The sequence below is a fragment of the Paroedura picta genome, chromosome 10 (genome assembly GCF_049243985.1).
Source record: "Paroedura picta isolate Pp20150507F chromosome 10, Ppicta_v3.0, whole genome shotgun sequence".
In the NCBI taxonomy this organism is placed as follows: Eukaryota; Metazoa; Chordata; class Lepidosauria; order Squamata; family Gekkonidae; genus Paroedura; species Paroedura picta.
Genome location: NC_135378.1, coordinates 65,827,534 through 65,855,217, shown reverse-complemented (window position 1 = coordinate 65,855,217; position 27,684 = coordinate 65,827,534). Strand labels below are relative to the sequence as shown.

The 27,684-nt window shown below is 38.5% G+C and overlaps 2 protein-coding genes across 18 annotated transcripts in view; one reads left to right on the top strand and one right to left on the bottom strand.

Moving 5' to 3' along the window:
* The window catches only part of ZGRF1 (zinc finger GRF-type containing 1), a 36,301-nt gene extending 34,202 nt beyond the window's left edge, over positions 1-2,099 (bottom strand). For 6 of the 12 annotated variants that reach the window (XM_077300567.1, XM_077300574.1, XM_077300575.1 and 3 more), the window contains exon 1: positions 1,925-2,066. In XM_077300567.1, the coding sequence (XP_077156682.1) occupies positions 1,925-1,971 (47 nt within the window). In that variant the 5' untranslated portion in view covers positions 1,972-2,066. Of the gene's footprint in view, positions 1-1,757 lie in introns of all 12 variants that reach the window. The other 6 variants (XM_077300572.1, XM_077300571.1, XM_077300573.1 and 3 more) reach the window with 6 other exon arrangements.
* LARP7 (La ribonucleoprotein 7, transcriptional regulator) lies at positions 1,935-27,372 on the top strand. Of its 6 annotated transcripts, none has more exons than XM_077300584.1 (13): positions 1,935-2,077; positions 6,475-6,688; positions 7,411-7,511; positions 7,966-8,049; positions 9,882-10,046; positions 11,114-11,219; positions 11,793-12,164; positions 12,528-12,666; positions 17,627-17,784; positions 18,547-18,668; positions 20,157-20,316; positions 22,713-22,804; positions 26,883-27,372. In XM_077300584.1, exons 2-13 carry the CDS (start codon positions 6,475-6,477, stop codon positions 26,961-26,963), a joined length of 1,794 nt encoding a protein of 597 aa, XP_077156699.1. In that variant the 5' UTR covers positions 1,935-2,077; the 3' UTR covers positions 26,964-27,372. The 6 variants fall into 6 exon arrangements, with proteins under 6 accessions (XP_077156699.1, XP_077156698.1, XP_077156701.1 ...); XM_077300583.1 differs by lacking the exon at positions 1,935-2,077 and adding an exon at positions 2,238-2,448; XM_077300586.1 differs by lacking the exon at positions 1,935-2,077 and adding an exon at positions 2,430-2,600 and having other exon boundaries at positions 18,550-18,668.
* The last annotated feature ends 312 nt before the right edge of the window (positions 27,373-27,684 follow it).

Here is a 27,684-nt window from a genome sequence, read left to right as displayed (position 1 = left end):
CTTTACCAAGTGCAGCCACTCAGTGTGGTACATGATCTAATCTCTGGTGTGAGACTAGAGTTTATTTACTATGCTAGGAATATATTAGCAACCTTCCCCCTCCCCTTTAGGAAATTAGACCCAAAACTTTGGCTGCAGCAAGGCTGCTGCATCTTTGGCTTCCAACAACCCACTTTCAGGGTTTAGTTCACAGATGCTGAAATCCTTAAAGCAATATAGTAGGGAACATAATTACTAGGCAACGCCCCCAGAATGCCTATTCCCTTCCCCTTCATATGGCTGTATTTGGATGTTGTGACACAGTTTACTAATTTAACAGGATTAACTTTTGCTTATATATTCCCACTGTCATGATTCATAGTCTGCGGAAGAGTGCTTGCATAAATAAAATCTTTGAATAAAATCTTTGTTGGTCTTAAAGGTGCCACTGGACTCTGGTTTTGTTTTGTTGTGCTGCTTCAGACCAACATGGCTACCCATTTGAATCTATCTTTCTGAGAATGATCTGACAGAATAGAATGCCTCGTTTTGATTGGCCTACTGCTGATGGATTCCAGCATGTGAATGTTTCATCACATTAAAATATACCCAGCATAGCAACGAGAAATCGTCCACTTTTTTCATTGGTGTAAACCTCACTGAGCACAGTGCTACTTTCTTCAAAGTAATTTTTAATTTTTAATTCATTTATGTGACTTTTAGGCCACCCCTCTCCAAAAAAGTCTCAGGGCAGCTTATAACAATGTATAAAAATAAATCAAATTCAGAATACACATAAAACCCAGCAAAAGTCATACTAAAAATTGTTAATGCTATTTTCCACTCTGTAGTCACATAGATTGCATCCTAACAAGCCAGGCACACAGTTATTCATGTACAGGTGTCAAGCCTGGCTCAGAATGGGGGCAAGCAGCCTGAACAAAAGCCCAGGTATGGGGTAGGCAAGATACTGGAAGTGCAGCCCAATCATTTATTTAGTTTATTAATTACTAACTGATATTTCACTTTCCTCCTCCATGAAGACATACAGTAGTTTACATAATTTTCCTTCATTTATTCCGCACAACAGCCCTATGAAATAGGTTAGTCTGATAATATGTGACAGGCCCAAGAGAGTTAACCTGGCAGAATGGGTTGGCCACACCCTAGTCCAGCACTTTAGCCACTATACCACACTGGATATCCTAGGACAGAACTCACCTAGGCTTTCTCCATGCTTGGGTGGAGATGGATGGGGCTAATAAGTCACTTTTAAGTACTTTTTTTCACAACTGGGAAATCACCAATTTTACATCTGTATTGCCCCAATGTTTTTATGAATGACAACTGAACCGATTGGCTTTCCTAGCAAAGAATTACCATACACTATATTTGTACTTTGATGCTGTTTACTAATTTACTTTCCCCTTGCTCTTATGATGCTTGTTCCAATGCCTGATTAAGTATGCATGCACTCAAAAGCTCATGCCTTGATAAACCTTTGTTGGTCCTAAAGGTGCTATAGGACTCAAATTTTGTGGTGCCACTCCAGACCAACGCGGCTGTGCACTTGAATCTAGGACAGAACGGTGGGTTTTTAATACAAACAGCCTGTTCCGGGACCAGGCACCGAAAGCCCTCCATTGCAGCAGAGAGAACAATGTGTAATTACATTGCAAGCACCTTAAAGCTTATATAGAACAGAAAAGGCGGCTAATAAATGTTTTCAACGAACATACACAAGTGGATGAGGGTGTCGGCTGAGTTTCTCTCCTTACCGCGAACTCCATACGGTTGAAGGAATGATAATTCACAGCCTTCCGCGGGTAGGTAAGCCCGAGACACAAGACCCCATAAATAAATCTCCCGCCTCCCAAGGGCGGCCCCGCGCAGGCCACCACCCTATTCCAGACATCCCTCCCCTCTTCAAACCTTTCCCGCTCACTCAGCTGGGCGTGACGCCATCTTTACGCGACACCAAAGCCTCCTCATCAGCGAGTGCTCGACAGCCGTCCAGCTTTCAAACGGGGCCGTTTCCCCCGTGCAGGAGATTCCTTCCGCCAACCGGCCCGCATCCCCGTGGCAGCGGCTTGATTAGGTATTTGATGTCATTAACCGGCTTCCCGGGTGTCAGTCGGCCGTACAAGAAGTGGAGCATAGAGATATCCAAGGCTAGAGCGGCGCCGCGGCGCACAATGGCGGCTTTCCATTTGCACCGGATGTTTGGAGCGCGTGTCCCTCTCTAGGCTTCCTCTTAGGTCCGCAAGCCTAGCTATAAAGGCAAGGAGAACAGAACGAACCCTTTGTGCGCTTGCGCACAAGCCGCTGTCCAAGCAGCCAATAGCACCGGGGAAGGCCCAAGGCCCTGTGGCATCGCGCGAGAATTCAATACGGGCAAGACGGCGGAGCGGGCCGCGCTTCCTTCGGCGTGACGTCGCCTTGACTCCTAACGCAGAGGCGCGGCGTCAGGTCAGGCCGGGGGGGGGGGGGGAGCAAGAGGACGGAGCGAAATGGCTGCTTGCAAAAATGGGCGCCGCTTAATCCTCTCGGTTCCTGAGGAGAGGCGCTTCTGTGGAAGCTGAGGCCGCGCATGCCTTGGCAGCTGCTTCGGAGCGGAGGAGGTTGGCCGAGTGGCGAGGGGTAGTTTTTGGCTCCCGGGCCGTCAGTTTGGGATTGAGCTGTCAGCGGGAGGTTGTGGGGTCTTGCTTGGAAGGGAGCTCTGAGGCCCGCCCGGACTGCTGTCGCTCGCCCGGTGCGCAGAAGGGAGGGATGGAGACCAGGGGCACCCTCTGGAGCGTTGGTATTCCTAGGGAGCTGAGGAATAATGATAATAATAATAATAATAATAATAATAATAATAATAATAATAATAATAATAATAATAATAATAATAATAATAATAATAATAATAATAATAATAATAATAATAAAAATAAATACTGACCGAAGGCCTTCAAAATAAAGAGCTGTACAGAAGGGAACCCAAATCAGCTTTGCCTGTAGGCTTCCGGTTTATTTTTAAATAAATGATTTTGGCTGGTCCAAACACAAAACATTGTTAGCCCCTTTAAGACCAACGAAGACTTATTCATGGTGGGAACTTTCGTGTGCAGGCACACTTCCTCAGACAATGGAACAAGAATAAGAGTGCACATAGAGAGAAAAGAATAAATTAGTGGCAAATTGGTAAACTGTGTCATAGTATCCAGATGAAGCCCGGGATACTATGACACAGTTCATAGCCATTAGTAAAATCATCTTTGCTTAATGCGAAACCTATATTGAAAAGATTTTTACTGTCTTCCTAGGGATACTATGACACAGTTCATAGCCATTAGTAAAATCATCTTTGCTTAATGCGAAACCTATATTGAAAAGATTTTTACTGTCTTCCTAACGTCCCCAAGGGAGAGAGCCAGATTTAAGTCACAGGAATTGCTACCAAGTACTACCAGGAAGGCTCTCATATGTTGCCACATGTCAAAGCCTGGTTATAGCACATAAAGTTTAGCATCTGTTTAGTTAAATATAGAAGAAGATGATTCTTTGGTATAGTAGGCCCAGACTGAAGATCAAAGCCAGCATTTTGAATTATACACAGAAACAAATTGACCGCTAATTAAATTGGGTTAGGATCAGTGTAGCATGCTCTTTCCAGTTAGACCTTCTCAGTTAGTAAGAGAGTTGCATTTGGAACTAATGAAAGGTTGGAAAACATCATGAAACTGAGCCACAGGGAAAACAGAACCCATACTTCGATTAAAGTCGAAAGTAGATGAAAGCAATGGCCAGCATAGTACCTCATATTTGGTAGTGAATTCTGTAAATAATGTGATAAGCATTGTGTTGGGTTACTTAAACCTATGCTGTACTTTTGCCCTAGAAGAGAGAGAAGAGATCTTGCTTATCCTTGAACTATAATTAGAAGCTTGTTAAATTTGATCAGCTTGAATGGTCAGCTTAATCAGGTATAGAGACTCTTATGAGAAAGACAAGCATTGTTCTATTTCCATTTTTATCAATGTCTGCTGCATAATTCTACTCCAGGGGGTTTATTTTTGTAGTATTATGTTATTACTGTACTAGTTAATAGGAAGTTAATTTGTTGAGATGACATGTGAAGAAATCATTCTCTTTGGCAGGTCAGCTTTGGGTTGCTTGTAGATATAGGCCTTATGAAAGATAGCACTGGTATAATTGGAACTGATAATAATGCTCTTCTTTTGAAGTATGATGTACCGTGTGAGCTGTACAAGTATTTTATCTACCCCTTTTCAGTCTATGGGCTTTGGACTAATTGACATATTAGTGGCAAAAGTATGTATTACGTTTTGATGTGAAAACTTGCTTAAAAAAAGAAATTTTGTTACTTGCCTGCTACCAACATCTAGCAGAGCTCACAAACTATTTCAATTTTAAAAATCTGGACCTGTGGAATCTTCAGAGCCTTCATTTTCATTTAAGTGGATAGATTAATGTCACTTGACCCAAATTCCCCTTTACCAACAGAATACTAAGTCTGAGATCAAGGGACATCCATGGTCAAAATTCAGCAAAGAACGCTGACTGGAGAAAACCCAAAGTTTATTTTACATCAGAAAGTTTGATGGTCTGAAATAAAATTAATGTGCAAGAAATTCTTGACACTGTTTATATATAATTTAAATTTACAGCATTATATGGTGGTGGATGAAACTACACTTAATGTTCCCCAATGAAACATTTTAGTTCAAGTATTTGGAACAAAAAGTTAGCACTTTGAAGTCTTTCAGTTATGTTTACTAATATATAGCCTAAAATAAACATACTAAATCAAATCACTCCATTTATTACAATGCCATATTTTCTTGAAAATATTCTAAATATTTTTCCAGAAAACTCAAATTACTGCATTTTTCATTCTCAAGTTTTCATGACATAATAGTTTTCTTTCTTTGGTGTACTTCAGCTTCTCTTCATCACTTAGCAGTTGACAGGAAAACAATCAGATGTTACTTCACGACCCACCCAAATATTAGTGAATATTTTAGCTCTTTAAATGTCCTGAAAGTCAGGGAAGAAAGATCAAGTTGCGGTTCTGCCTCTGTTGCAAGAATGGCAGTTGCTTGGATGGAAGGCACCTCTTCACAACTCGGCTTTTGGGAAATTCCATAAAGCAGGAGACACCAAACCTTATTGAACTTGTGGGTACTTTTGGAATTCAGACATTGGATGGTGGGCACAACCAAAAGATGACTGTTGCAACAGCCAGCCTCAAAATCTCAGGGAATGAGGTCATATATAATAACTCTAAAAATAAATCTTCAACATTTCAGCCAGAAATTCCATTAAGGAGGGTGCTTTTTAAAAAGATTTTTTTCTTCTGTACAGACAGTTTATCTTCAGTCATACAGTGAAGATTTTTGTGCTGTGATGACAGCTGCTGCTGAAGCAAATGTCTTGAAAATCTGTACAATCAGAAGCCCTACTGGGCAAAAGCCCCATTTGGACCCACCAAAAAACATTTGGTGGGCCCCAGGAAAGAGGTATGCAGACACCATTGTATTCATGGAGAACCCACCAATATAGCATACTCTGCTTGAAAAAGTTTTTTCTGGTTTTGGTGCATTCATATATATTAATCTGCAATAGGTTTCAGTGGGACTTCATAGTAGGATTGAAGTTATAGTTAATGTACTTCTTTAAATATCTTAGGCATATACTTCTATCTTAGGATAAATAATTGCAGTGTTAATGGAAAAATCACACTTCTGTTGAAATGCCTGAGTGCAATTTAGTCACATATTCACTTCTATCAACACTGTTTAATTTCTGACTGGAGGAATGGAAGCCAAAAGTCTCTAATCATGCAGACATAGGAGACATAGAAGTTAACTGGTACAAACCTTAAACATTAAGTCATGGTGTCAGATTGTCAGAGGAAGGGAGTCTTGTAGATATGTTACAATTTGGTCAAACAATTTGACAGCACTGCTTGTGCTAAGCCAGTGCATCAGCTCTTTAGGTTGGACCCACCTTCCTTTTTTACTCAAGCCTTACTCAATTCCCTTTCTTACTAAACCTCCTATTCCAGGTAGCATAGTTTTTTGGGGGTAATTAGACAGGGACTCCTTCTTGCATCAGTAGAAAAGCTGGTTGGATCCAACACATTATGTTACTGGGCTGTTTATGTTTGTGTGCATGTATCATCTTTCCATTACAGAAATTAAATGAAAGGTTTTCTAAAACAAGTTTTTAAGGATTTTTAGTATGAAATGTGATCCCTTAATATATAGATATAGCAATTTGCCCAAGGCCATACATTATCTCTCTAGTTCGTCATCAGTAAAGAGACATATACTTGCCTACATAACACAGCATGAGGAAAGGAAAGCAATTTCAGGGTTCTAGAATACTTTGCCAATCAAATTACTTTAAAATGTGAATGTTAAAGGTTCAGAAGTTCACTTTGTGCTTTCCTTAGGCTAAAAATGATAATGTAACATTTAATTTCAGATGACAGTTACAGGAATGGAGACCGACATTGTAAGAAGCAAAGCCGCAGAAAAAGAAGCCACTGAACAGCAAAAGGAACGTGACAAAAAGAAAAGGTCTAGAGTTAAACAGGTGCTTTCAGATATAGCAAAGCAAGTGGACTTCTGGTTTGGTGATGTCAACCTCCACAAGGACAGGTTTCTTCGAGAACAAATAGAAAAGTCTAGAGATGGCTGTAAGTTTTTCTGAGTCTTCAGTCTTATGCACACTTAACTATGGAGTAAGTTTTCTTGAATTCAGTGGGACTTCTGAATAAACATGTTTAGGATTGCATTATAAGCTAGGGGAGAGATTTCTTGTTTATTTCTACACTAGCTTCAAAGCCCATTCCTAAAAACGGGCTTTGAAAGGGCTCCCCCCCCTGGCCAGGCAGCTTAAGGTGGCTTTGGGCCGCTCGGACTCCAGAGCAGTTCTCAGCCAGATCAAGTGGGGCGGGCAGGGGCTGGCCAGCTCATTAGCAGGCCCATGGCAGAGCTCCTTAGCAGGCAGTCAGCAGGCTGGGATGCCCTAGTTAGCAGGCCCTCCACCACGACCCTTTGCCCAGGGCCCTCTCCCCATACCTGCTGCTGGCTCCAAGCACTGAGGTGCGTCTGAGAGCAAAGAGGCTAGAGTCCACGGATGGAGGGCGGGAGCTGCAGGGGCAGGGCAAATCAGGGCGTAGTCAGCTTGCTGCACCCTGATTGGCCCTATTCCAATTTGGACAGCTGGACACGTTTCCACCCCCCAGGCTGTTTCACAGATATATAGAGGAACCATGGATAAGGATGTATTAGGTACATATGTGCAGGTTTGGGGGTTATTTTCCTGGTGTTTCTGTTTCAGTTGATATTGCTGCTTAATTTTGCTTTTCTGTTAAGTTGATTTAGTCTCTAATTCCAGATTTTGTTTCCTTTGTAGATGTTGACATATCACTTCTCGTTTCTTTTAACAAAATGAAAAAATTAACCACTGACAGAAAATTGATAGCACGAGCAGTTAAAAACTCATCCATTGTAGAGGTGAGGATAAATCCTGGCTTTATATATATATATGCCACCTCCTTGGAGACCTGTTTGAAATGGCTAACAAAGTAAGAAAAATAGAACAAAACTGTGAAAACAAGCTCAGGGCATAAATCCAGTAGAATACACCATTCAACAGCCTGAAATGAAATTCATAAATTGTCTTGAGGCTAAAAGCAGTCTATCAACAATTAAAAATATAGAACCTCTCAGGCCAAAGCCTTTATAAAAGGAAATGTTTCCACTTACTCCTAAAGGAAAATATGGTTAAGACATAGTGTGTTTCAAGGGGGAGGTATCATCACTCAAAAAGCAGTGTCTTTGGTCATCACTTACCTCTCCTATATAAGAGGAAGCACAGAAAAGGGCTTGGAAAGAGGATGTTAACTTGCTGGCTAGATGGTACTGAATACTGTAGAAAATGCTTTTCTAATTGGATTCTGCCTTACAGCTGGATTTAGAAGGAACTAGGATCAGACGAAGGCAACCACTGGGTGAGCAACCTAAGGATGTGGATAGTCGTACAGTATATGTGGTAAGATATCAATGAAGAATTCTCAATGACTTATCAGTGCTGTATTTTGTCCTTTTGTCTTTGTTAAAATTAGAATTTTCATGTTATGGGAGGATTGCAACCATGAACATCAGTCATCTTATCAAAATATATGTCAGTTGGCAGTTATATATGTGCAGTTAGTTTCTGTGGTGCCAGAAAATGGATTTGCTTCCTCCATGGGAAAAGTTTTAAAGGAGTACCATGTTGGCCTGTAGTAGAACCAACTAGATCTGAGTCCAGTAGTACCTCAGAGATTAAGAAGAATCTCAGGATATGAGCGTTGAGAGTCTGATGAAAGGAGCTCTTGACAGCTCATACCCCAAAAAACTTGTTGGCTTCTATGATGCTACTCAACTCAAATCTAGCTATTCTACATATGGGTACTCAATGCCTTGCAATAGATTGTTGGTAAATGGAGTGTGAGTTGTAGGCTCTGAAGCAAGTACTGAAAATTGTGGGGTTTGTTTCTGAATGTAATATGCACTTGACACAGGATATGTTATTTGTTGTATGCCCTGTCAATCACTTATCCATGACCGATGGGACCAAAATAGCAGCTATATTTGTATAATTTACCAAGTTCACGCTCTTATGAACATCCATAAGAAGTCAATTCGTTTTTTATTTTTCTTTGATGCATTGTATATACAAAAATGAAACTTTGCAAATCCTTTGATATGCAGCCATGAAGGATACTGTTGTATAAAAAGATTTGCAAGCTGGCTTCAGTATACAATTTATCTTTTAATCGTTGTTCAAGATATTATAACACTGTTCGAAATGTCATACCAGTAACAAACTACTAAGAGTTCCCAATCTTTGAGTGCGTTTGATTTTATTTCCGTGTTCCCCTAATACAACTCGGCTGGTAAACCCAGCCCCTTAATCTTCCTAATACATCTAATACGAGTGAATGCCAACTGAGGTGAAGTCCTGAAGTTGCAGGATTTAGTTTCTGCTAAAATAGAGCGAATGGCATGCAAGTAAAAATGAGCTCATGAGCAGGAATGTGGCATATGTATTTTTTACCTAATGGACATGGATTATCTTTTATCTATTTTGCTGAAATCAAAATAGTACATGAACTACTACAGAGGGCTGTCTATTGATAAAGCAAATAAAAATATGTTAATTTAATTGTCCCCTTCAAAGCCATGATGCAAGGGAGAAAAATGTGTGCAGGAAGAACTTTCTGATGCTATATTTTCTCATGGAAAGTATTGCACGCTACTTATGTATTTATATAGTCTATGTATCTATAGTTGTCGTGGCTGTTGTGTTGTAGATCAGTCATGTGAGATGAGCGAAATGTGGGATATGAAGCATGAACACACCCCAGTGATTGTATATGGTAAAGCAGGATTAGAAAATTTTCCAGTTCATATTTTCTTAGAAACCTGTCACTACCTGGGATACCAAACTAGTAACTTTCATCCCAGTTAAAGAATAGCTCAGTAACCTTAAATAACCCCAGTTCATGCAATTGTCCACCATGGAAGTATCATCTACAGAAATTTACCAGACGTTCAAAAAATTATTTGGTCTCTCAAAGCCTTAAAGAAGTCTAAGTGAATGTTGTATGGCAATTCTATGGTGTAAAATGAAGACGGTAAAAGGATGTTTTGGTTGATTTATAAATAAGGGCTATATTCTGATCTACTGTACCAAAATGGATGAATCATCTCTTGAGAGATAGTCAATATAGTGATTTATAAATGTTCAGTAAGCTATAATTCATGTTTCCATTTTTTTGCTGGTTGTATGTTTCTTTTTTGGGCTTTTAAAAAAATTATTCATTTATTTTGTTTTAGGAATTGCTTCCTAAAAATGTCAATCACAGTTGGATTGAACGAGTATTTGGGAAATGTGGCAATGTAGTTTATATCAGCATTCCTCGTTATAAAGCTACCAGAGACCCAAAGGGATTTGCATTTGTTGAGTTTGAAACAAAAGAACAAGCAGAAAAGGCAATTGAGGTAATCTGCAGACAGTTCAAAAGACTGATTTTTGTCTGTTTAGCTTTATAGCTTTGTGTTTATTTGCATTCATTTATATTCTGATGGAGACCCAAAGTGGCTTAGAACATTGTTCTCCATTTTTTTCACAACAGCCCTGTGAGGTAGGTTATGCTGACAGAATGTGACTAGTCCAGTGTCATTGAGCTTCCATTGTTGAATGGGTATTTAAACTCAGGTCTCCTAGGATTCCAGCCTGACATTGTTTCTGCTGCACCATTCTGGCTTTCTTTGCAGCTTTGTTTCAAACTACTTGTATTTCAGTTGGACTAAGGTATGGTTTAAATTTTGTAACTGCAATATGAACATTGAATTTAGAAACAAACATCTGTCTGCTGGAACTTTAAACAAGATTTAGCTTTTGTTTGCCGGCAGATTGTTTTCTGAAAACTTTAAATTTAGTGTCTACTGAAAACTTTAAACTGAGTCGAGGTTAATGGGGGTGTGATTTTATTGCATTATTATTACTATAATAATACACTGTCCTTTTCCCACTTATTCAGACCCTCATGACATAATCCTTGCCAAAAGAAAATTGCAGCCTGACGTATCACATGTGTAATGAGTGACTCCCAGTGATTAACTTCTAGAAAAGACTGTTGTGGACTCTCTTTTGATAACATGCAACTTGCCAGCAAATTACATTTGCAAAATAAATGTGTGCTTGCTTCATTTTCATGGATTATTCTAAGTGAAGAACTTGTTAAGTACAGAATGTGAATATTGAACGATCTATACATAGCAAGCATATGTTTCAGTACATAGCAAGCATATCTTACTCCAATAGCTATAAGACAGTTTCATCAGTGCCAGAGTTTAGGTATTAAAAAAAAATACAGCTCAAAGCACCTTTGTGATGGCTCTCTGCCTCATGGTGATCTACTAGTCAGCAAAAAGAACTCTCTAGGTATTGTTCTCCCATCTATTAAATTCCAGATATGAAGTCAGTTGGAGAGTTTTGTCCTGGAATCTTTGTGATGTTAACTAGTGTAGATGGCCATATGAACTTTTTGATTTCTCCATTTAAGTTCCTGAATAACCCACCTGAAGATGCACCAAGAAAACCTGGGATATTCCCCAAAACAGTTAAAAACAAGCCTGTTCCTGCATTGACAAGTGACTCTAGTGTTGTTGGTAAGTAAGCTTGTACTTTACCTTTTTTCATTCCATCTTCTGATTGTTCCCATGGCATTCTTTTTGGCCAATATTAGAAGTGCTAACTTGGAATCTCCTGTTTACATTGGCATGATGGATAATGTATAACATTGTAAAGCAAGTGCCCGTGCAGACTTCAGAACAGTTTGAGGATGGAAGAATTAACCTTCTCTATTTGCCCTTTTATATCTCTCATTCTGCTGCTCTGGAATCAAGTTATGTGAAGGGCAAATCAGCATTTGCTTTAAAACTTTCTCATTGTATATTTATTGAGACATACTTCCAAGGATCAAAACCCATTTCAGGTACATGAAGTAGTCACTTATAATGTCAGTTTTTCATGAGATAACTTATTTTCTTTACTTCTTTTGGGCGGGAGATTCTGTAGATTTAACAAGAAATGTTCAGTCCTATACAGAGTAAAAAAACAACAACAGCGTTACATTGATATTTACTAATTTAAGTATGTGCTGTTTTCTGAAGTTAACCTAGCTCATTTAATTGAGTTCTGGAGTATAAGTGTAAATGAGACACATTATTTGATTAATGTAGAAGAAAAGAAAAAGAAAAAGAAGAAGAAATCCAAATCAAAGAAGGAAAACAGCCAGCCAGCAACTGTGGACACAAAGGACTCCAGTATGGATACTACTGCAGAACACACAAGCAGATCAAAGAGACACAGAACAACATCAGAAAGCTCTGAAATGGAAGCCTCAGAGGTCCAGTGGCAGTCTTCAAAAAGAGACAAAAAGAGAACTGATAGAACAGAAAGCTCAGGGTCTGGGGAAAGCAGGCCAGGGAAGAGGAAGCGCAGTCACTCTGGAGATGGAGAGGTATCTTTTGGAAAGGCAAAGAAAACTGCTCAGAAGGATAATGTTCATTCTGCACGAGAGGGATCTACAGAAGGACCAGAGGATTCCAAGGGTAAGACTGGGTTATTCCTCTTCTTATTCATATAAATTTCTGATACACAGTAAAAAAATAGTAATTTATTACTGAAATGGGACAGTGGCATAAAGATGTATTGCACTAGCTGGAAGTCCTGGATTCCTACTAAGAAACAATATTTTGTCCTCTCAAAGATGTTTCAGGAGCACAGAGAGTAGGCTAATTCGGTATTATAAAGTTCTGTTGAAAATATTTGTGATCTCCAAATCTAAAACCAGTCATGTACATGAGTATTGAATGTGTTCCTCACTTTCCAACTTATATTTAAGCAGCCCATAGACAATTCTAAAAACTAAAGGCAGTTTTATGTCTTCAGTGTCATCTTGCTTTTCTGTTTAGAACTGTCCACTGAAGAAGACAGAGAGAGTGGAGATAAGAAAGACACATCTCTTTCAAAATCCAAAAGGAAGCATAAGAAAAAACACAAAGAGAGACACAAGATGGGAGAAGAGGTCATTCCACTGAGAGTGCTTTCAAAGTATGTATGTTAAATTTAAGGCATGGCATTCACCCTGAGCTCTGTGACTAGCAGTAAAACTGTGTAGTAGATGTACCATTGCTCATGACTAAATGATTATCTGTTTGCTTGATCAGGTAGCTGCTACTTTAAGATTTGTACTTGTACTTCTTTCCAGATTTGAGTTCATTGTCTATATCTGTGGAATTATAGCCGATACTTCCCCTCCTTTTTGTGATCACATTAAGACAACACTGTAATAGTTTTATTGGCTTTAGTGTTTATTGGTAGATAGAAATCAATGACAATTACAGAGTCAGGGTCTCTAAGATGCTGCTGATAAGTGTGCAAACCTTTGCATTCTAGAATTCTTACATCAGGCTGAATGTTAAGGGGGGTATGTTGCATTCTGTGATTTGTAGCAAATCAGGACCACCATGTCCCCCAATCCCCCTTTTTTAAAAAACAAATTGCTCTAGCTTTATAAACACTGACATTCACAATTAGGAGTATGGCATGTGTAGGTTCTGCCTCTTGTCTTCAACATGATTGTTAGTGCAGTATTTTAACAGCGTATTTTTAAACAGCACTAATTGAAAGCACTTTCAGTTTATTAGTTCATCCACTTGTAAGCTCCTTTGGTTTCCCATAGAAGAGAAAATATTCTTTCCTCCATTTATCCTCTCAACAATAACCCTGTCAGGGAGGTTAGGCTGAGAGAGTGACTGGCCCTAGGTCACCAAGTGAGCTTCTGTGGCAGAGCAGAGATAAGAAACAAGGTCTTCTATATCCTAGTCTGACACACTGATAACTACACTGACATCTGAGGAAGTGTACAAGTACAGGGAAGCTTGTATCTTGACTCAAACTTTGTTCTACAATAGTGACTGTGGATAAAAAGCAGCCTTTTTCTGTTCCCTGTAAAAATAATTGCTGTTTCTTAGCTAATAGCACTCTGCTGAGGAGAGATTAAAAGGTTTTTTACATCAAAAGCTTCAAATGGGTAGCCGTGTTGGTCTGAAGTAGCACAATAGAATCAGAGTCCAGTAGCACCTTTAAGACCAACAAAGATTTATTCAGGGCATGAGCTTTTGAGTGTCTGACAAGAGTGCTTGCACTCGAAAGCTCACGCCCTGAATAAATCTTTGTTGGTTTTAGAGGTGCTACTGGACTCTGATTCTATTGTGCTACATCAAAAGCTGCAGTTGTTAACTTAGCTTACTGACTTCTGTTACAGTAGTGTTATTTATTGCTGCATTTGACTTTTTATGGTAGGATAAAAGCAGAGTGAAGTTTAATAGTCTTAAGGAGTATCATTCATCACATTTATACATACTGGGTGCACAATCATTTCTCTAAACAGTAACTATATCAAAATGTACAAAGAGGAAATAATCAAATTTGAAATGCTATTTGAGTAAAGCTCTTGAGTAAGGATCCCAAATACATCATATGCATTAATACAGAAAATAGAGGGGAAATGCTTTCTCTTTTTTGTCAGATATTTGTCCAAATGGTTACTTTCTGTATAGCTTATAATCCATCACCATTGCTAAAGTGCAATTCCAGATTTTATGACACAGAGTTGCATATTAGCAACAGTAAAGGATAATAGCAAAAGTGCACATCTGCTGCATAAATCCTGCTTTTTTTGTGAAATGAAAACAATCAATATTTTATTTTACTTTATTAATCTTATTATTTTGGCCAACTGCTTATACTTTGATTTCGTTTCAGTGCCCATCCATCACAACAAAAATCAGTTCCCATCCATAACAACAAAAACTCTAGAAGCTTGGGTTTTCAAATGGCCAGCATTTACTTCCATGTTAAAATGTGAAAGACCCGTTCAGATCACACTTGAGAAATTTTACATGCAACTAATATAACTGGAGAGTTTCCTGAATCTTCCATTTGTAGATCCTTTCATATTTTGACAATATAAATAGGATGCACCATCACTAAAACATGAAAGCACTTTTTAAAAAGAACAAAACAAGTACTTCCATATTAAAGTAGTGGGTGGTCCTTTATCAAGAGATGACAAATTCTGATTTGCTGTGAAAAACAACAGTTGGGTTAAGGTACTTCTTTTTAATCAGTCAAATAGCATTTTCCATAAATATTTTTCACACAGCTCTTGAGTAAAGTTCCCATTTATACATGTCTCCCCAAATTAAAGACTGAGGGACCGAACCTACTAAGGGAGTGTCAAAGTTATTGTTAAAATACTATTCTAGTTGGTATGTTATTGTTATATTGATTTTGAGAGTGTTCTATGTAAATGTTTCAAAATGTTTTATGTAAACCACCCAGAGCTGTAGGGTAGGGCGGTATAAAAACCTAAATAAAATAAATAAATAAATAAATAAATAAATAAATAAATAAATACACCATATGCATTAATACAGAAAACAGAGGGAAAATAAATTAAAATGCATTTAATTTATCACCACTAGGAAAACAATCACTTAAATGATTTCATGTTGCACCAGCTGTGTAATCAGTGTGAAGAAACATGCAGTTTTGTGGAAGAAGAGCATGAAAAACATATCTAATTAAAACAGAACCTAGAGAGAACTTGACTTACCTGTCCAGTTTCCCCACTGCTCAGAATATATAACAAATGTTGCAATATGATAAACGTCATTTTTGCTGTGAGTCTTTCCAAGGCGTTGAACAGACTAGTACAAGCACCCCTAAGTTCCACACTAAGCTTTACTATTTTTATATATGGAGATTAGGACTGAGTTCAGGAGTCACTTCTGCTGAAACATGGAAGCACTTACCTTTTTAGTACACACAGAAAGCACCTCCATGTTAAAGGAGAAGAGGTCCACAGAAATCTTTTCAGCGTGTGATGCTAGCATATGTCACATATCCACGTTCAGTGAGCCAAGTCTAGTAGAAAAGAAAATACTTTTCTTTTAATAGAAAAGCAAAAAATTGCTGATAAAACCTTTCCATCTTGCCTACTTGCCTTGGTCATTCTCCATAGTGCTCTCTTTTTCAGCTTCCTTTAACTGCTATTTATATCATATCGCACCAAGGAGTAACATTGGTGTTTTATCTCAGAGTCATTAGGTAGCCCTTTTGTTATTTAAAAGTCTTTAGTTTGAAAATACAGGTTCCTGGGTGGAACTGAATCTTTCTTTTTGAAGTATACAGTTGTAAATATCAGCAGTTAAAACTACTACCAAAGCGGTGGTCTTTTTATTTTAAAAAATCCTTTATGGGGTATTTGGTAGCTGAGATGAGATGAACAAGGACTCATTCTCACAATTACACAATTTCCATTGTTTGTCTGTTAGGCAAAGTTCTAGCTGTTTGCAAAATGATCTCCATGTTAAATTAATATGAACAGATAATTTGCTTCCATTATGTGTTTTCTCCTCTGGGTTTATTTGAGCAGGGAGAAGTGTTCTTGTCTCTGTAGACATGGGGGGGGGGATTTTACCTGGTGTAGTTCTTACTGTCTGCATGATCTGCTGTTTTAAAATTGGAGCTTTAAAATTTTCAAGAGTATACAGTAAAATCTCTTAATATTTTTATGTAGCAATCCTGAAAATGTAACTTTTGCATTTTTTGTGTAGCAATTCTGAATATATAGACATAGTGAATAGTACTTTGCTGGAACACATCAAGCTCAGTCTGGTCCAATGTTCTTTGCAAGAATAGTGGCAGTCAGTAGGCTCTCCGTGAAGCTTAGCCAGTGGTCCACTGGTAGACCTCAACAATCCTAAACTAATACTACCCTAGGTTATAGTAAGAGTGCTTGAGCATTAACAGGCAATTCAATTATCATTTTCTATGCATGTTCTAGATTATAGTAATATTCTAACCCAATTGTGTTTACTTTGTAGTCTGTCTAATCATATGAACTATGTAACAGATTGTACAAAAAGAAAAGTTGATTTTGTATGCCAGCATTTCACATACAAGAGCTCTTAACAAATAGATGGAGAATGATGAAGAGTTCTGTGGGATCTTAAAATCTCTCTGTGTATCTCTTTGTCACTCTCCCTATGTATCTCTCTCATATATCATAGAGTTGGGAGGGGCCATGGCTCCCTAGTACAACCCCCTGCCCAATGCAGGGTCAATCTAAAACATCCATAAGTATCTGTCCAGCCACTATTTGAAAACTGCCAGTGAAGAGGTGCTCACTACCTGTTTAGGTAGGCTTGTGAAAAACTTTTTTCCAGTTATCTAGCCAGTATCATTCTACATGTAGTTTAAATCTGTGGGTCCTGTCCTCTGATGCCAACAGGAACTGCTCCCTGCTCTTCTCCAAATGACAACCTTTCAGATACCTGAAGAAAGCAGTCATGTCCCCTTTCTTCTTCTCCAGGCTGAACATTCTCAAGTCCTTCAACCTTTCCTCATAGGGCATGGTCCTCAGGCCCCAGATCATCCTCATAATTTTGTCCGCATCATTTTTTAAGTGAGGCCTCCAGAACTGCACCCAATATTCCAGGTGTGGTCTGACCAATGCAGTATACAGCAGGACTATGACATCTTAGGATTTTGCTGTGATGCCTCTGTTGATACAGTCCAAGATTAATCTTTTTTAACCACCACATCCTACTGTCTGCTCATATTTAGATTACTGTCCACAAGTACCCCAAGATCTTGTTCACACATACTGCTATCCAGCAGTGTATCTCCCATCCAGTATGCATACTCTCCCTGTCTTCTAGGTTGTTCACTTCTCCCACCAGAAAATCTAGATCTGATTGAAGAGATTTCTTATTTTGAATCTCATTTTATTCAAAAGCACCATAGCAGCAGCTGTCCCATACTAATGATGACTAAAACTAAAGCTTACTTTGGTTGGACCCAAACACAGAAGAGAAAATGTAGTGTTGCTCTACCTCTTGTGTCCATTATACAGATTAACTTGTCTTGAATTATTTTAATAGGATTTAGTGGTGAAGTATTGATATGTCTTGCTAATGAGCCTAATCCCTGTTCTCTACAGGAGTGAATGGATGCAGTTGAAGCAAGAGTATTTGGCCCTGCAGAAAGCCAGCATGTCTTCTTTGAAAAAAGCAATGGCCCAAATAAACCCAATGACTGTTGGGGAAATGGAAACCAATGCCTGTGAACCAATCCATACTGAAGCAAGAAATGGCAAATGTAAAGACAATTCTGAGGTTCTTCATATCTTGTGTTTGGTGTCTCTAAGGGTAACATATAAATGGACAGGGAAAGAGCTTGGGAGTTAAATATGAAAATTGAGAATTTCCCCCCTGAAGACTTCAAATAAACCACACTTATTTTGCTATATTAAACCCCTACTAAAGAATGTATTTTATATATAGGGGAACTCAAGATATAAAAAAGATAAATGTGATATTCAGGAGAACTCCAACCCATAAATGAGTCTTCTGCCATAATAGTTGTTTTTACCTTGTGCTGATTAACTGACCTGTTCAGCTGAAGAAGTCTCTATAAACTAGTTGCAAGAGTTAATACTTAAAGTAGTAGAGCAGAATAATGATGGTACACATAGTAGTATCCACATGTTCTTATGGTATGCAAACATATTTGTTCATAAAAATGTTCCTCTGCCGCCTCTGTAACCGTGGAAACTACTGCTATTTCTGACTGCTGTGTTTGGAAATATGCTACCACCAGGAATTAAGGTTCTTATTGGTGTCTTTATCATTCTTAATAAAAAGTGGTGCAGTAAGTACAGCAGTTAGTTTTTTAAAAAGCCCAACTGTGTTCAGAGGCATTCCCGCTTCATCCCTGCAGGTTCCTCTCTTGTCATCTATATATTCCAAGCAGGGTTATGTGTTCAGTAACCATTACTGTTATTTTTAATCTGATATAAGAAATACTAGGTGAAGCAGAAGTTCATCAAGTCATTAATAGCCTTCTCTGTTTTGAGTCAAGCAGCCACCTGTGCCCGTTCAGCCCCTCCTGAGAAAGCTCACACAATGGGGCCCCAGTTTGAGGGTGGAGTGATTGTGAAGATCATTAGTCCTGAGCCCCTGCCTGGCAGGAAGCACATCAAGGTAATGCCTCTATAACCTCAGGGGAATTGTTATGTTTTCCTTGGAAATCTTTTGTGTATGAATGCGGATTTCCAAAGTCAATTCTTGTTGCTGGCTAGGTGCAAACATTCCTTGAATAGCTCCTGCTAGTGGATAATTTCACTGAAGAATTCCAGTGAAGAAACAACAAAACAAAAGGTGTCAAGTATTTGGTCACAGAAAAAGGCGATTTTAAAGGATTCACATTTTTTGTATTGGCAAGACTCCCTGGGGTCTCCCCTGAGTGGGTTGTGACTTGAGGGCACACAGTTATTACTGTTGTGATGCCCTTTGCCAGCCTTTCTTCCTAATTCTCCTGGAGAATGGTTTTGCTCTCCTTTTGTGATACTATAAGAGAAGAAAGAGAGGCATAGAGAAATTGTTTTGATTTCCATGTTGCTTTATATACAGAACAATCCAAATTATAAGTGTCTGACATTAAATCAGAAAACGGTTTTACTTAAATATCTACTCAAATGCCATTTTGGGGGAAACTGAAAAATGTCTGCTTACCTATATTTGCTGTAGTTCACATCCACAACTCTCTTGGTATCTGGCTGAACTGTTAACTTTGGTGAAGGGAATAGAGTTCCCCACACAAGTTGCACTGGAGCCTTTTATGATCAGAACATGTTGTTAATCCATGTGTTGATTCACCATGTGGTGTGGCAGAGCAGGTATGAGCCACTTGGCCTCACCATCTTGTGATTACTGTGTCAACTGTATGGTGAGGGTGTTTGGAGGAACTGCTTACATGAGTGCTCACCCATAATCAGCACCACTGTGTTGCTCAACATGGAAAAGGAGTGTGCATACGGGAACTTTCACACATATGTACAGTACAGGCAACTTGACAATGTGTGGAAGTGGGGAATACCAGTGTACTACTGCCTGTTCTTCCTTGCCGAGTGGGTCAACGCAGAGATGGGTTGCCTTGTCAGAGATAACGCAAACATTAAATCACTGTACATATTTACATTTATCTCAAAATCTTTGCTTGATTTATTTCCTAATAACCAAATAATAAATGCCTGCAAAATAGTTTGTGGCAAGAAAGGAACTATGAGACATATTAAAATTACAATAGGCCCATAATGTATTTTATCTATGGTTATTACATGCACAAAGCTTTACCTTTTTTCTTTTGCAAAACTACTACTTTGGAATAGCCGTTGTGCTGAGGTATTATAACTACCAGTAATTCTGGGGAACAACCATTCTTTCCCCTAGAGTTATTGTTGCAAAAGTGACATTTGGTTTAAGGAGGGTAGCTGTGTTGGTCTGCAGTAGAAGAACTAGCTTTGAATCCCAATAGCACCTTAGAGACCAACAGGATTTTGGGTACAAGCTTTGAAGAGTCCGAATTCCCTTTGTCCGATCCTGCTGGTGTGATTGTGCATAAACATGTTCTCCCAGTTAACATAGTTGATAAATTCACTGTTAATGGTTACAATGTTGTCTCTGCCATAGGACATATTAGCAGCGTTGGCTGATGTTGCTTATGTTGACCTGTTGGAAGGTGATAATGAATGTCATGTGCGCCTTAAAACTCCAGAAGATGCACAGACTTTACTAAAGCCACATAAAGAAATTCAGGCTAAAAACAACTGGAAACTTGAGATCCTATCAGGTAAGCTTTCTTCTTTAAGGTTCTACAAGTTCATTTAGTTTGTACTTGATGCATTTATCATCAGAGCTCAACATATGCTTAGATTGTGACATTCCCTGGTCTGAAAAATCTTCAAGTTTTTCTAAATTAATTAGGGACAGACACTGGTATGGTATAGGGGCTCAGGAGTTGGGCTAGGACCAGAGATCAAGTCCCCATTCTGCCACAAAACCATTTGAGTGAACATGAGCTTTGTAGGCTATCTCACCAGGTGGCTGTGAGCATAAAATTAGGGACAGGAGAGCCATATGCACTGGCAGATGAAAACTCATGTGTGATGTCTTGAGCTTATTAAAAACTGGGTGAGATTGATTTGTAATAGATATGTTACAGAAGCCTAGAAATAGAATTCATGCATGTTTCTAGGTTGAAAAGCCTAGTTTTTGAGTTGGTGGCGGGGCCCCAGACTGCAGGAAGAATCAGTTATCTCTTCAGAGAACAGCAGCAGTACGAGGCACCTCTGTTTCTCTCTTGCCCTGCATGCATTTCCAGCTTTTAGATGGTGCTTTTCAATCCAGGCAATTGTATGCAGCACCACTGGATTGAGACCAGTGTGTTTTAAACAGCACACCACCTCCCGAGGAAGCCTGTTCCACTGAGGTACCATTCTAACTGTCAGGAATTTCTTCCTTTCCATTCATCCATATTTCACAAGGAGGTGAACATAATAAAATTTTTAAAAGAGTAAGAGTCCAAGAGAACCTTTAAAAACTAACCACATTTGTAGTAGGGTATGAGCTTTCATGAGTTACTACAGGACTCTTTTCTTGTGCTGCAGACAGACTAACATGACTACCAATCTTGATCTATAAGAAACATTGAAACAAAATAAGTTGAAATTATAAAATAATTCAGTTAAAACACACAAACACAAATTAGAAGGAGGGTTAATAACCATTATTGGTGGTATGCCAGATCAAACAAAAAAGGCTTCCCGTACTGGCAAACGTTACTGACAGATACAGTGGCTTGCAAAAGTATTCACACATTTCTGTTTTGTTGCATTGCAACCTGGAACTAATTTGGGGGGGGGGGGGCGGTTAACACGATTTGATTCTCAACATGCCTACCACTTTGAATGTGCAAAATATTTTTTGTAAGCCACTGTATATCTTCCTGGAGAGGAAGTTCAATTATTTTGTTCTGCTGTGAGAAAGGCCACTTCTTGGATTGTCACCCGTCTAGCTTCATATGGTACCTAATGAATAATACCATTTTTGAAAATAGAGACCAAACACTAGGCTACACAGTTAATGAACCTATTCCTTTTATTCTTTCTATTCCAAATAGAAAACAAAAATCTTGCTGGAAAGAGCACTGGTTGAACAACACTTTCACCACTGTTTTCATAATGGCAAGACTATATGTTATATCATCTTATTTTTAGCAAAAATTGTGTACTATTCTTAGATTGTTCACCTTACTCATTAAGTCAACAAAGATTATTCTATAAATCAAGTAACAGTCAATGTAAATGAATTCAATTAAGAAGAAAAAAATTTAACCACACAACAGAGCACCCCATTTTTGTATTGTTTATTTTGTGTAGTAGAATTTTAAAGTCTTTTCTTCATGGACCTAGCTTACATGATAGTCTCAGCCTGTTAGTTACCTAGATGCTGAAAAGCATTGGGAACAAGATGGAATTTGTGGGAACACTGTAGTACAAAGGCTGTAGTCCAAAGGCACAGCAGTCCCCTAGCACCACACCCTGAAATCTACCCTCTATGTAGGACCAGAACCATAACAGAACTGTGCTCCCAGTCCCAAAAGGCAATTGAGATGTATGGTGTTAAAAGCCACCAGGAGGCCTGGAAGAATTAACAGGATCACACTTCCCCTGTGCATGTCATTCACCTCCCAGTGCATGTCATTCACTGGGGTGACCCAAGGCCATTGCAGCATCATAATTAGGTTTGAAACCGGATTGGGAAGGATCTTAATAATCTGTTTCATTCAGAAGCCTCTGAATTTGACCAAATGTTGCTTGTTCAGTCTCCTTGCTCTAGAGTGGTACATTTGAGACCAGGTAGTAATTATTCAACTCTCCAGGATCCAGAGTAGGTTTCTTTGGGAGAGCTTCAAGAAAGGAGTGACTACCCCATCTCTCAGGGAGGCCTTTACGGGTGCTCCCCTTGCAGGTTCAATCAACCAGGAGGGTCAAGAATAATACAAACAGATGGTAGTTCTAAAACTTCTAAGAATCCTGTCCACTTCCTTGAAACAGCACAAGCTGAAAGTATCTCATGAGACTGGACAAATTGGCACTATAACCTGTGAGAAAGCACAGACCAGAAATGCCATATTTTTATATCTTTAAGAATAATAAAACAGTGTGCTGTCATGTTTGTACTAAGGTGATCATGAGCAGAGATATTGGCAGAAGATTTTGGTAGATCGACAAGCGAAACTCAATCAGCCACGAGAAAAGAAACGGGGAACAGAGAAGGTAAGCTCTCAGATAAGGGCTGTTACAGTAAAGGATACAGTTTGCATTTATAGGTTTCCAGGTTCAGTCTCCAATTTTTAAAAAAATCTCTTGTAGCAAGTGTTGAGAAGCACCAATCTTAGTTAAAATTGACAGTTCCGTGTGTGTGTGTGTGTGTGGGGGGTTTCTACTACATTTATTTTCTCCTGCCTTTCTTCCATATTGGAATTCAGGGTGGTGTTCCATGCATAACTTCAGTAAGCTACCTTATCATCTGCCTTCCAACCTGCTATGGAACCCATGAACTAGAGGAATCATTGGTCTGATATAAGGAAGCTTATGTTTTTGTTAACTTTGAAAATAGTTGTAGTTCTGTACTTCCATGACCTCCATACTTCAGAATAATCTCTCTGTTCAGTTAAGGTATAAATGACTTGTTTGCAGTGATTCCTCCCCACATATTCCCTAAAAATAGTCAGATTCTCCATTTCAGGTGCTGTTTCAGAGTGTTTTATTAGCTTCATCACTGAGCCATTAGTTCAGTGACCCCAGCTGAAGAAGCTTTATGGATATACTGTCATGACTTTGAAGATGGGAGCATTACAGATGGAAGGTTTATAAATATAGTAGAATCATAGAGTTGGAAGGGGCCATCCAGGCCATCTAGTCCAACCCCCTGCTCAACACAGGATCAGCCCTAAGCATCCTAAAGCATCCAAGAAGTAGAGAAGTGACACAGGCTAGGATTCATCTTTATGGAGACAACATTCCATTACTGACTTTCCTAATGTATTTTTGAAGCCATGGTGCATTTTAACACATTAAATTCTACCTTAACTAATATGATTTGAATTTCTGTTCATAGTATTTGTTCATGTGGGATGAAGTCAGTATATTTCAAAATGGTTCTCATTAGATTGTGAATCCAAAAGTTCGAACAAATCTTGCATCCTATTGTTTCATTTTCTTTTGCCTATTTGAATATATGCAACTGAAGCCCTTACACTGACTGGAACTTCCATGGGGCTTTCCTTATGGTGTTAATTCACTGAGGAGATATTTTGCATAAGCCTCTTCAGTGCTAATGGCTGGTACAAAGTCATGTAAATGGTGATGCTGAATGCAGTAGCTAGGTGAACCCTTTGTCCCCAAGGACACATTTTTGTCCCCCCTCCCCCAAACTGAAGTCTTTGTCCTTGGATTGATTCCAGCAATGCATAACAGCCAGTATGGTATAGTGATCTAGTATCTGGGAACCCCAAGTTTGAATTACATTTTGCAGTGGAAACTTGGTAGATGACCTTGAGACAGAGCCTGACCTACCACACAGGGTGGTTGTGAAGATAAAATGGAAGAGAGACGGACAGTGTAAGTGGCTCTGGGTCCCCATCATCAGGATCAAAGGCAGGACATACATTTATTTACGTTATTTATAGCCTGCCTTTTTCATTGGGACCTGAGGAATTACTGAAGTAAGTAAATGAAATGCGTGAAAAGGAAAATTGTACTTATCACAAGCAGATATAATAAGGAATAATTTTAGAACTTCTACTTGCACAAAGAAAGATGGAAACGATCTATGGGATCTCACACTCCTTTCGGTATTCAGTGCAAAGGCAGATGTAATACAATTTCCGTCATGGTTGTTAGAAAGGACAAGAGGATTCCTTTTTCAGGTCTGAAATTGAAGCACAGGCTTGCCGTAATACTATTGTAATGGCAAACTTCTGAGCCTTTAAGGTTATGAAAGGTAGTTTTTGTTTTCTCCAATTTTTTGAAAAAATAAATTATTTCTAGTGGCATGTAGTGGCTCACTAATAATTGATGGGTTTTAGTCTTTCATGAAATACTTTCCCCAAAATTTGATGCAAGCACTTCTAAAAAGCCAGAGTAGTGTAGTGGCTGATCAGGAGCTGGGAAATCAAGAGTTCCAATCCCCACTTGTGCCACAGAAGCTTTCTGGGTGATCTTGGGACCACTCATACACTAGCCTTCCTCACAGGTTTGTTGTGAAGATAAATGGAAGTGAGGGAATTGATGTAAGCCACTCTGGATCCCTGTTGGGTGTAATGATGGGGTTTAAATAAAAAAAGAAGTAAATAACTAAGAGTTATATTTAATCTGCTATCTCAATAGTTTAACTAAATTAGTTAATTTTAATATTCTAGATGGTATGAAATTAACATTCTTGCCTTCAAATGATTTTCACTTTGCTTCTGTTTCTAATTCCATGTCCCTCTTGAATCATGTCTCTTAAACTGAATTTCCATATATTTTAATGGAAATGGTATAGCCAATTATTTCTGTAACCATGGAGACAACTGCTCCCCAAAATTGTAATTTTTGATTGAATTATTTATGGGTAGAGGTGGGTGGGTAAAGATATGTCTGTTCTTCCAGTAAGGTATCTCATGCTATCTCCATATTTGTTCTTTAGCTCAAGCTATATGATAACTTTAAAAAAATATGATTTACCCTGATTAGATTTATGCTGCAATCCTATGCTGGTTTACTCAGAAGTAATGCCCTCTGTAGTCAATGTGGGTTACTCTGAAGACTGTAATGTACAGGAATGTACTGCTTGAACAGAAAGTTATGAACATTGCTGTATATGTCCATTAATATAAACCCATTAAGGCATATGTATATTTCTGTGTCTAAATCTTGCCAGAACAGCTAGCTAGTTAGTGTTTGACAGCCCAGTAATAGGAAAGATGGCTAGTATAAAAGAATCTCTGGTTATCTTATCTTCAACTAAGAGAGGAATTGTAGATGTGTCATTGTTGTCCATTGTGTTAATCAAATTTCAGAAGGGAGAAGGACCTAGATTTATTAATTTGTACTGATGATTTAAAATACTGGCAGGGGCATTCTGCTGTTTCACTTAATAAACCAAATGTGTATAAATATGACAGTTCATCCCATATAATCCTTTCTTGGAACTGCATCCTAGTATAAGTTCTGAATATGAAAGACTCCTAGATACATAATAAAATCAGAATCCAGTAGCACCTTTAAGACCAACAAAGATTTATTCAAGGTGTGAGCTTTCAAGTGCAAGTACCCTTCGACAGACTATGACCTTACATGATAGGCAATATATAGCAAAAATCAATTCTGTTAATTCTGTTTTGCTATATATTCCCTGACGAAGGGTGCTTGTACTCGAAAGCTCACGCCTTGAATAAATCTTTGTTGGTCTTAAAGGTGCTACTGGACTCTGATTTTATTGTGCCATTTCAGACCAACATGGCTACTCATGGACATGAGGAAAAACGGTATGTGATCCTAGGGAAATAGAAGCTATAAACAAGAAGACATGAAGTCAGATGAGCCTAAATACAATAGCCACATTGGCTCGGTGCAACCTGAGTACAACCTTTTTCTCATTGTGTGCGTTTTGTATTAATTTTTCATAGTCACATTCCCTTTTCAGCTGGCAGCAGCTTCAAGATGATGTCATTGGGTTGATGTTTAAATCAAGTGAAGGCTACGTCAAATTCAAATGTGCACTAGGGAAGCCTTTTTGTCTCAGTTACAGGAAATGTCAATTTCAAATGCATTATACTTCCCAAATGAATGTCAAGTTACTTTACGATTCTAAAAAGATGGATTTTTAAGGTATTTTTCTCACATGTCATCTTGTCCATCACTTGGATGGAATCCAGTGTTTTAAAAAGGCATGCTGCACTTTGTGTTCAAGGGTTTTAGAAATGCTAAATTTAAACATCTTCCACCAGGTATTTTTAAAAGCAAATACCTTGAGGAGAAGGAATGAATAGTTGATTAATTGTCTCTGGATTAGAGAGATTCCTTGTTAATTGTTAGATTTCTGACTGAGATCCTGTCTGTTGAGAATTTAAGTCCTATTCACTTTCAGCTATTTAAATCCTATTGAAATAGGTGATGATTTAGCTGGATCTTCCCCAGTATCAGCAGGGTTCTCTGCCCCTCCTCCCCCCCCTTTTTTTTTTTTTTTAAGAATTTAGTTGTAAATGTTGGTGTGATTTGTTAATCGTCCTCTTTTGTGGCATTTGGTAAATTGAAGTGACAGAATACTGTACTTAATTCTTTTCCCCATCCTTTTTGTCTTCTGCAGTTAATAGCAAAAGCTGAAAAAATGAGACTGGCCAAGACACAGGAAATAAGCAAGCACATCCGTTTTTCTGAAGATGAGTAAACCAGTCTGATCTTTACCTGTACAGAAAACTGTTACGTTATCCAACTATTCTTATGAAGAAAATCTGTTTGCCTCACAATACCACAGAATCCAAGTATGGTTCTAATCCAGTAGGCAGAATGAATTTATATTGCTGCTTCAGTCACTTTGTGGACGATTGCATTCAGCAAATTCTAGTGTGTCCTTTTCAACTTTTTTGTATATTAATTTTTTACAAACTGGTAAAAAAGAACCAAATAAAAAGCAGAAATCTTCAATAAATTACTTTGATATTTGTTCTGGATGAACAGGTACGTTTGATGGTAAGCTATTTCTAAGTGCTTAGGTTACAGTGGTAACAAGGCAATGGTAATTTACAAAGTAATCTACGTTCTGTAAACAGGAAAAAATAAAATATATTCTGAAAGTAGGATTGTTCTGTTCTGTTAAATAACCATCAAAGATGTACCCTGTTCCTGTACTGTTTGAATCATTATCTATGTAAAGCTGCTGTCTACTATCACTGACTCTTTTGTTGGTATATTTGTGTACATGTGGAAGAGGTATCATCCTTACAAGTCAGATAGTTATTTTTTTTTACACAAGCCTAACCCCTTGCAGGTCTGCCAGACCTTTTGGCTCTTACAAACAATTCATTGAGAACATCCGCTATACTCAAACATGCAGAGACTCATTCTGCAGGCAGTGGAGTGACCCAAGAGCCTGCTACAGCTGCTGACTC